This window comes from Acyrthosiphon pisum, chromosome X, assembly GCF_005508785.2.
Source record: "Acyrthosiphon pisum isolate AL4f chromosome X, pea_aphid_22Mar2018_4r6ur, whole genome shotgun sequence".
Lineage (NCBI taxonomy): Eukaryota > Metazoa > Arthropoda > Insecta > Hemiptera > Aphididae > Acyrthosiphon > Acyrthosiphon pisum.
Genome location: NC_042493.1, coordinates 27,027,085 through 27,038,746, shown reverse-complemented (window position 1 = coordinate 27,038,746; position 11,662 = coordinate 27,027,085). Strand labels below are relative to the sequence as shown.

The 11,662-nt window shown below is 31.0% G+C and overlaps 1 protein-coding gene across 1 annotated transcript; it reads left to right on the top strand.

Moving 5' to 3' along the window:
- Positions 1-4,422: 4,422 nt before the first annotated feature.
- Positions 4,423-5,665, top strand: LOC100569083. The gene has a single exon (XM_008180666.3). The coding sequence runs from the start codon at positions 4,554-4,556 to the stop codon at positions 5,580-5,582; it is 1,029 nt and encodes a 342-aa protein (XP_008178888.1). The 5' UTR covers positions 4,423-4,553; the 3' UTR covers positions 5,583-5,665.
- Positions 5,666-11,662: the final 5,997 nt, after the last annotated feature.

Here is an 11,662-nt window from a genome sequence, read left to right as displayed (position 1 = left end):
ACATGTTAATTTCACGTCGCCTAAATATTCATATGATATAATATTTCAATTGCGCGACTGCCGACCATTCATCATCATCATCACAGGATAAACCCGGTGAATTCAGGCCATACTGCACGCAACGAGAGGTCAAGGGATATCGGAGCCAGCCACCAACATTTACCAGGCAACGTTCGTGAGTCCATTCCAATCATTTTTATATTGTAAAATCAATCCTTGTTATACGTAATTTTAATTGTACATTGCTTTATGGAATTAAGTGATTTAAAAGAAAATATTGTTAAAATATCTAACATAGTACAAATAATAAAAAGAAAAAGTTAATGAGGTAATAACTCAATCAAATCAAAATTACACTTGTTATTATTTCCATTACAAGTCCGAACAATGAAACTGTTTCCGTATCACTGACATTATGTTATGCCCGTATTGAAAAATCATTTCCGCCTAATAGGCAGGGTCGGGATGTTTCCACCGTTTACTTTTATCATAGATTACGTATGCCACGCCCCCCTGGAGACCGTGTTCAAGGCTACAATCGCCCGATTCGGCCAATTCACAGAGTTTCATACCCCTGCTTCTGACATACCCTTACAGAAGTTGAAAAACGAACAGTTTCGTAATTTTTTGAATAAATACATTAATCATCCTATCCCAGATGAAAGCACATTGCGAAAGAGCTATGTAAATATATGCTATCAAAAAACAATGAATGAAATTAAAGAAACAATTGGGAAAAATGTTATTTATATTGTTGTTGATATATATGTATGTATATATATACATTGCAAATTTACTTGTAGGAGTTATGAATAAAAACTTTTCTGGGAAACCTTATCTTTTAGCATGTTAACAATTGGAGAAAACAAACAATGAAACGATTACACGATTTATCAATGATTCCTTAAAATTATTATGCACAGATGTGGGAATGGAACAGCGTGTATTACTTTTGTTAACAGACGCCGCGTCATATATGGTGAAAGCAGGGAAGTCTTTAAAGATATTTTATACTAATATGATCCATGTAACGTGTACCGCTCATGCTTGTAATCATCTTGCAGAAAAAGTAAGGGAGTTATTTCCAAAAGTTAATACTTTAATTAATAATGGGAAGAAAATATTTTTAAAAGCGCCGAGTCGAATCTCTATTTTTAAAGAAGTAATGAATGATACCCCTTACCACCTGTCCCAGATCTTACAAGGTGGGGAACATGGGTACATGCTGCGTTATATTACGCAGATTATTTTACCAAATATAAAAAAAGTCATCGAGATACTGGCAATGGATGATGCACAAAGTATTAGAAAAGTTTTGGATATAATTGAAGACTGTTGTCAATGATTTAACATTTATATCTACTCATTTGGCATTTATAGTGATAGTCATAAAAAAACTTGAAACTCAAAATATGACTTTACATGAAAGCATTTCAATAATTAACGAAACGAAAGAAAAAATTAATTCTATTCCTGGATCGAAAAGTGCAACACTTGCAACAAAATTAAACGAGCTTTCCAACAAAAATGAAGGTCTGAAGATTCTACGAAAAATTAATTCAGTGTTATCAGCTCGAAGATCTTTATCAAGACCCGACAATACTAAGTTTGCTTCAAATATGCCCCAATAACTTCGGTTGACGTCGAACGTTCGTTCTCAGTCTTTAAAAATATGTTAACCGATAAACGACACAGCTTCACAGAAGAAAAACTTGAAATGCACATGATTATTCATTTTAATAATAAATAAAATTTTAAAAATAAATTAAGTTTTTCAGAAAAATTCCCTAATTCCCATTTTTTTTTACATATTTTCATAATTTTTACTGCATATTTTTGCATATTTTCATGATTTTTACTGCATATTTCAATACTTTTAAGTGCATAAAAATCCGCGCTCTACTAATAAGTAATAACGAATTAACAATTTAACAATATTTAAGAATAAAAACATTCTATTCAGAGCGAGTTCGATATAATTTATAGTTTATACCGATATATTTGTATTTGTTAATATTTATACCGTAGGTATATTAACAAATACAAACTACAAAGATTATTGATGTTTTATTATTGTGGTGAATTGTACAGTGACACAGTGTACACAAAATAATATTTATTGGTAAAATTATTTTCAGTAATGCATGTGACCGTGCATCTCGGTGTCGGCGATCGTTATCGATAGACCATTTTAAGCTATAAAGCATTATAATTTTAGATGTATAATATATATATATGTAAAAATAATAACCGTTCCTAATGAACGTGATAACAAGGAAATATGTTTGGTATTATTGGTTATTCGTTAATATTGTTTATATTATAGCCATATAGAATACCCGTATACCTGCGTATCATAAGTATACGCATCAACCAAAAACTGGAGAACTTGTTATACGCCGTATACCCGCGTATACGCCCTACTACACCACTGCAGTTATAAATTTTTTCAGTAATTTTCTAACATATGTGTTATTTTGTAAAACCGTTGCTTTCAAAGTGGTTAATCTAAGTAGTATAAAAAAATAGTACCTATTGATCATTATAAATACATTTATACATTTTATAAAACTTGTGTACCAATAAATAAAAGTAAATAGTAAAATTAAATAATATATATTATTTATTATCATGCACGGATACAAGGGGCGGCTATGGAGGCTGAAGCCTATCCCATAGGCCTTATAGGTACCTACTTAAAGTATTTCAAAACTTTAACTTAATGCCTATAATTGTATGTACCTAGGTAATTGAAGTACATTTTTTCTAGCATCCCCCCCCCTTTATTTCATTTCTAGATTCACGCTTGTATTTTATATATTATTATCAGTACTTTTTGTAATAAAGTTACAACTTCTCTAGAAAAAGTATTAGTACTCATTTAAAACATAATATGGTACAGTCGACTCTCGATAATTCGAAATTGACGGGACTGTTGAAAAACTTCGAATTACCGAGAGTTCGAATTGTTGAGTAGTTCGAAATAACGAGAGGGCAAAAAAAAATTCGAATTATAGAAAGTTAAGAAAAAAATTTTGTTTTTTATTATCGTACATACATACATATTAATTATTTCAGTAAATTACGTGATACAACATACATATTAGAGTTGTTTATTGTTAATTTTAACATTTTTAATTATTTATTATTATTATAAAATTATTTTATTTATGTCCTTCAAAATCGTAGACTTAAAGGAATGTCAAATGTCTTAGCCACTTCGGTTTTTTTGTCACCTCTTTCAACCGCTTCAAATCAATTATTTTTTTTCCAAAATCGTCAAGGATTTTTTAGAATTAGACGCACTCATCACAAGAACTTTACTTTACAACCGACCAAATGAAACTAAAATAAAACTACATTCGGTTGACGGCTATCGACGACTCGACGAGTTAAATTACGATTACTTAGAGAACATTAAGAAATAAGATGATAAAACCTTATGATAATATTCCATAGTTATCGACAATAATAACCTAAATTTCTACACGTTCGTATAGTAAATTATTAATAAAAAGATTATAAGAATACAGATAAAATACATTTGGTGAATATACTTCGAATTTCCGAGCATTGAACGAATGATACTTCGAATTGTCAAGTCGTTGGCCAGTTTTGCCAAAATTTAATTTCGAATTACCGAGTGTACTTAAATGCATTGTTTTTGTTCGAATTACCACGTAATTTTCAAGGAACCGAGTATTTACTTTGAATTACCGAAGGTTTCGAAATATCGAAGGTTTGAATTATCGAGAGTCGACTGTACTTACAATAGAACCAACTATAATATACCAAATTACAGTTAGGTTATTAATTGTCAAGTCACCTACAAAAGTATTAAAAGATTTAAGTTTAATGAAAATCTGAAAATAAATAGACCCATGTGATAAAAATAATCATTCTAACAAATTAAAAACGAAAATTAAGAAATAGAAACTTTTTTCTTTTCCTGAAAAATCAAAATTTTAGACACACATTTCATTCAGAAAATCTTCAGCTTTATAATATCAGTATAAATTATAGTATTTTAAAACTGTTTAAGAGAACTTTTCACAAATATTATAGGTTACAAATATTATAAGTTTTTGATTTGAATAATATAACCGTATGCATATTCTCAAAATTGTTTAGTATAAAAAAAGCACCCAAAATATTACCACAGAATATTATAAGAACATTTCTATAATATTAATGTACATTAATTAAAATTGTATTGAAAAATTATTGTTAGGTAATCAATATTCTCCAAAGGTTCTAAGAACATATAACTGCTGTCTGGGATAGTATCAATTTTATCTGATTTAATATCATGTATTCGTCAATGAAAAATAAAAATATATCTACCTAAAATAATTTAAATACTGTATTGTACAATATCGTTGCTAAGAAATTTATTTCCATTATACTAAACATAACAATATATTACAGTTTATTTTATTATAAAGTATGTCTTAATATTTAATGTTATAATATTATATCTTAATATTTTATCTTACTGATAATTGTAGTGCTATAATTCTGCTTGATTTATTCAAATAATACCCATATGCAACATGTTGATGCTAGATGATCATAAACGACAAAATGATCTGGTTGAATTTGTCGAACAGTTCAGTGAATCGAAAAAAGAAATTAAAACAACCAAAGAACAGAAAAAATTAGAAAACAAATGTGTGTGTTCTAAAAGATATTTTAAAAAATGGGAAAATACATTGAAATTAAAGTACATTGCGAAATTGGCAAATCCAAAACCAGTTCGGCTTAGGCCTTGGCCGAATCCAGAGTTGGAAGCAGTATTGCCATTACCAGTAAACAAGGCCACACTAACTGGTAAAATCCCAAATAGGATATACAAATTGGCAGTACCTAAAATTAGACATAAGGTTCCAGTTGACCCAGTTTATCGAACGTTCTCATCAGGCGATACCATGTATAAATACAAGAAATCTAAACATCAGCTAAAAACTCGTACAAGAATTCTAGAGCTTGCAGAACCAAAACCTAAGATTAGGCATGTACATGCTAGATGTCTAAAATCTGAACATCCGGAAAGACTTTATAGTAAACCTAATAAATCTTCGATAAAGAACAATTCTGATGATTGGATTAAACATCAAAAGTGGCTTAAGAAGAACGCAGCGCCTAAAAGAAAATTTAGTAGACCACCTGAGGTTAAAAGACGATCAAAATTGTCGAAATCACAAACAGATTTAATGTTGAATAGACTATCCCGAGTGCCAGAATTTAAACGATTTCTTAAAAAATTGGTTATAAGAACAACTGAACCAAGACCATTCGGACAAATAACACCTATGGGACTAGACTGGGTTCAGCGATTATCGGTACCGAGAAAATTATCCTCGGAAACTCAATTGAATCTGGATTATGATCCCGGTGTCATATCTAGGGCTGCCTTAAAAGCAATATTGTCGCCACGTATAAAAGAATTAGCTGAACCAAAATTTAATATAAAAACGGTCAACACAGAATTCAAAGAAAATGCATTCAAAATATCACCCACTGCGTTGACATATAAAGCCACTAAACGCATTAAAAAATTGGCAATGCCACGATTACATTAAATCATAAGACATTTCTGTAAATATGAACTAACCAAAATTACTATCAGATTCTTTTAAATTACAGATATAAAATCTAACTTTCATTTAATGTAATTTAATAAAGTATTGAGTATTACATTTATAGAGCAAGAAACACAGTTGGTGGCTGACCTGTACAGCTGGGGCGTGGCAATACCAGAGGTACGACACTCCGTGAATTGGTCGGATCAGGCGATTCTGGCCTTGAACACTGTCTCCAGGGGGGGCGTGGCATACGTGAAATAGGGAATGTTAAACAAGCCGACCCCGCGTAAAGTCTCCTGCCTACGTTCTGGTAGGTTACGTTTATATAATAGAGGTGACCTTGGGTCTAACATCATGTAGATGCAGTAAACGTTTCCATGTTTATCGGAAATTCAGACTTCAGATAATAGGTAAACAAGACCCCAATCACCTGATCGAGTGTCGCTTCTATATTGTTCTATGGAAATACTACAGGGCAGGATTTAAACAGTTTACTCGGTGGTGGTGACAAACGGCCAACGGGTGTGCCTGACTGTGTCTCTTAATTGTAACAGAGTATATAGAAAACCTTTATAAAAAAAAAAAACTAATAATCTATCATTCATCAATCTGGGTGACATGAAACGATGTTAATATTATTTTTCTAATTCTGAGCTGAAAAGAAATATCGCAGGTATCTGCAAAAATATAATTTGCTGTCGTGTATGAGTTCTTATATACTTGATACTTGGTGAAAAACTTTAAACCCAAATTGAATGTATAAAAAAAAATAAAAACTTGTTTCAAGTCACCAGAAAATTAAAGTTTGAGGGGTAACTTAAAATTCAAACGGGAACCTATATTTATGAAATATGATTCGTGTGCTGTTTAATTTTTAATGAATTTTAACTGTTCTTTTACATTAATGTGTAAATAATTTAAGAAACATCTAAATATTGGTGTTAATTTATATAATGTCAACAGTGAATAATATTAAAAAGTGCTTCCGTTGTATGACCTTAATACTTTGGGTATTGAATTATCAATTTATTTCAGTATACAGAAGTCAGTACAAAACGTACACCTTTTTAAATTATAACCAATTGCAGATTATGTTGTTGGGATATCACTGTAGCCTGTATAGATATAATAACCAATTATACAACCACACAATATTCTGTGGTACCGTATAACCAACTTATTGACCCAACAAATATTGTACATAATTTTATTGTACACGTGTTATCAGTTATGTCTTGACGGAATCAATTGAGTGAAATAAATAAAATACATACGATTGAAACTGTATTAGTATATGAATTATACTGTCGAACGACTAAAAACGAACAACACATGCTTCATGCATTACAAAGTGTTACAACTGAATATTGTTTTATAACATTCAAATGTGTGCAGCAGTGCTGCCACATACATAACATTATCTACAACACAGATATAGATAATAAACTAGATTGCTAACTTGTGATAATAATTGAAGTTTAATATCCGACCTTTTTGTGGGAATGATGTTTCTTATCACAGCATACTCCGGTATCAACCAGAACATAATTTATTCAATTAATTTTTTTATTGATTGAACCAAGGATATGAAACTCCGTGGACTGGCTGAATCGGACGATTGTGGCATTGAACACGGTTTCCAGGGGGGGGGGGGGGGCGTGGCATACGTGAAATAGGGAATGGTAAACAAGCCCACCCCGCGTAACGTATACCACCATAGTCTTGTAACCGTTTTCATAATATAGAGTTCCACTTAATGTGATCACTGGTTTATAGAATCAACTGTTTATTGGAATCAAAAATGAAGATCCCAAACAAAATATTATATTGGAAAAAATATGGTTTATGGAATCAAAATAGCCTGAATCAATGTGATCACATTAAGCGGAACTCACTGTATTGGTAACAATGGGTTTAACATCATGTTCTTGCGTGGAACCGTTCTAATGTTTTTCGTAGGTTCAGACTTCAGATCATAGGTAGGTAACCATGACCCCAATCAGCTGATGGAGTTTCGCTTCTATGTTGTTCTATGATTGAACCATATCTAAATACATGGATTGGACAATATATTACCGTTTACCAGACTGAAATACAAATCCCCGACCACACAATAAATTAAGCATCTTTCATACTGAAAGTAGTAAATATTTATAAAATATTATAAATAAATAAAAATAAAATAATATGATAGAAGTTATTTTATTCTTAAATACCTATTCTAGTAGTTACTAATTATTATAATATAATAGTTACTATATTTCTTATTTGATAAAGATCCTAAACTAATAAGTAAAATGCCTCAGAGTTGTTATGTTGTTGGATGCAAAAGCGCAGCTGGCAAGAACAATGTGAAGTTTTTTAAGTATAATGATTATGTAGTTATTGTATTGAATAAATTAATAATCAAGGATTTAAATCAAGCTTTACTTACAATATGTTTATTTTACTGATGCTCTGTAGTTTCCCATCTGATAAAGATAGAAGAGCTAAATGGATTCATGCCATATTCAAATACAATTTTGTTCCTTCAAATCATAGGATATGTAGCTTACATTTTACGTTAGACAGCTTTGAAAAAACTTTAAAATTAAATATCCAAACATTATTTACAGTATGAGCAGCTGTTCAATTTTCGCGCGCATTGTAGTGCACATGTTGAGTAGCCCTACCGATTTTGTCCGCCGGTCGCGCTAGAATCGAGTCCCTTATTTCGTGAAATGCACTATAATGTCAACAATTCAAGTGTCAACACATATTGAAACAACTAAAATATTAGAAAAAAATTTTACCAACAGTTTTTTGAATAAAATTATAGAAAATGCAAAATAAACCCCTAAAGGAAGGTGGTATAGTTACGATATTAAAAAATTTACCACTACTTTATTTTTACTCACCATAAGCATGCTATGCTCGGTAAGAATCAATTAAGTGTATTTCATTAAGTTATTTTTTAGGATACCTACTGGCTACCAAAGTTATAAAATATTTTAAGAGCACTTGTCACAAAAACTGTACGCGTGCAACGACCGAGAGGATGCGCTGTTAAGAGTTTTGACGATCCGCAAGCGTGCGGCGTTTAAGTCACGCCTACTATTCGTAAAGCTACGTTTACACGATGATAGTTATTCGTCGTGTGGACAGAGTGATAGTAACTATCGAACTATCGTTAAGCTACTATCACACTATCATACATTCATGATAGTTGAGGGCAGCTTTCACGAGAGTAACAGTAATTATCGCCGTGTGACGTGATTTTCTATTTTTAAAATCTAACCTTACCGCGAGAGTAGAATATTGTATATATTAATATTTTAAGGCACATTGATTTTTATCTGTCTTAATAAATGTTAAGTTATTAAGAGTTAATTGTTTATAATTTGTAATTATGGCTAACCAGTCCAATACGATTGAATTTCTTGAGGAGTACCAAAGGTACCCTTGTTTGTGGGACAAAAGCATGTCTGAATTTAGAAATCGCATAAAAAGAGACTATGCTGAAGAACAGTTGTTGCAAATCACAAGTTACCAAAAAAGAGAATGTCTGAAGAAGCATACATAGGTTATAGCAGGCATGGAAAAAAAGTTGAACATGATACTAACAGAAATAAAAGAACTATGAAAGCAAAGAAAGAAAGAACTATGAATTATGAACTTTTGTAGTTCTAAAAAATGTCAAATTCTTAAGATTAGGTTTTGCCAACTGTTTGATGAAGATATGAGAGAAAATATTTTTAACAAATATTGGCATGTAACTTGGGAAGAAAAAAATCTTTTGTTACTACTATGGTTATAAATACATCACGTAAAAGAGGTACTACAGACCTGGGTAATGAAAGTAGAAGGTCAAATACTTTTTTTTATTTCTTGAAATACAACAGTTCTGAGCGTCTTCAAGTATGTAAAACAATGTTTTTAAACACTTTGGGGTTAAATGAATGGATGGTACGAAATTGGGTCAATACAGCTGTTCATGGATTACCAGGAAAAATAAGCGAAACAAAATCAACAAATTCATTAACTACAGAATTTGATAATATTTCACACCGACAAAAAGCTCAATTATCCAAAAGAATAGAACACTTGAAAAAATGGTTTTCTCTACTGCCTAAAATGCCCTCTCATTACTGTAGGAGTCAGACTGATAGACTTTACCTCGAAGGGCCATTTTACAGTAAACAGGAAATCATTTATGTATATAAGTCAAAATGTGCCAATGATATTGTACCACTAAGTGACTGTATGTATTAAACTATATGACAGTAAATAAACTCTCAATATTTTTACCTAAAGAAGATAAATATGATTCTTGTACTTCATACAGTATAGGTCACATTGATGTTAATGAATATGCCGAGCACATTGCCCACAAGGCCAGCTAGACAGGAGAAGGAAAATGATACAAATTTAGCAAAAAACAATTCATGTATTGTACTAACCATGGATTGTCAAGCAGTGAAACTTTGTCCCGTGTGGAAAGCAAGTGCTCTGTACTATTCCATGATATTGAAAATACACAACATGACTATTTATAATAATGCAACAGGAGATTGTCACAATTATTGGTAGCATGAAGCTGATGGTGAATTAGAAGCTTTTGTATTTGTGTCGATAATTATTAAACATTTAAAAAAATATAATATAACTGAGAAGAAACCAATTTTATACTCAGATGGCTGTGGGTACCAAAACCAGAACGTTGTCATGGCAAATGCTCTATTACATTTCTCCATAAAATATAAAATAACAATTGAACAGAAATACTTAATAAAAGGTCATACATAAATGCTATGTGACAGTGTCCATAGTCTTATTGAGAGGAAACTTAAGGGCCATGACATCTACTTATTATATATAAATTTGTTATGTTTTTTTATTTATTTTTTTATTTAAAAAGATCAAAGTAAATCTAAGACTGGGTAGTTAAATTTTTGTTTTGATTTGTCATAATGTTTTTTATTTTATTATTAATTTTAAATGCAAACCAAAGTCTTGTAAATTAAGTTGTTGTTACATAATATTTTGTAAAATATCTACAAGAAGCCACCCTTTTTTTTGTTTTTCAACAGCGTCACACATAATTTGAATTGCACAGTTCAATCAAATTTTTACACTAAACACACGTCTGTAAGTACTGTAACTGACTTGGTAACTCGTTTGTGTAAAAAAGTTTAAAATCAAAATACATACAAATAATGATAAGGTTATCGATGTTATCACGCAACTAACTGAATTCTACTATAGAGTATAACATTTAAATACTAAAATACGGATACCACAGATTTCTAAATCTTGCATTAGCATGAATTGGAGGGAAAATAGTGTAAGTACCAAAATTCCTACTACGAATTGGGCAGTAGGTATTTGATTTTTTAATATATTTTACGCTTAATTTATTAAAATATAATTTTTTTTTGCAATTATATTATAAAAATTATACCGGCCCTCACAAGAACCGGCCCATCGGGAAGTTTCCCGATTTCCCGATAGGCCAATCCGCCCCTGATCAAGTGTGCCATTAAGAAGAGAAGAAACAAAATTAACGCCAGCAATTGATCGACGGTTAGACAGTGTTTGGATATCTAACGCTTGGTGAATAAGCGAATAGTCGTGTGCGGGGTGGTATACCGATTAGTGTAAATGGAATCATTTGTTGGTCTTTGCCACATCGATAAAATCAAATATTTAAGTAACTCGATCGTCATATTTAAAAGGTGATTTTAAAAGAATTTAATATAGATACTTGTATATTTTAGAAAATTAAGGTTTCAGAAACATAGTAAAAATATATTGGACTAGGTACGTTATGTTATTTGGTATTAGCAAGGCTTAAATAGTTAACCTTACTATTAATTATTCATAGAAATAATTAACTAGGTATAGGAGCATAGGCAAATACAATTTTAATGTTTAGAAATTCATGTAAACATTCAAATTAATAATTATGTATATTCTTATAACGTATCTACTATACAGAGTGTGACAGTATACCGTAACCTCAGTATTCGTGGCAAACCCTTGAGTTAAGCCAAGCTAATATTGTTAACTTAATAGTAGGTATTATTTTTTTTTTTTAT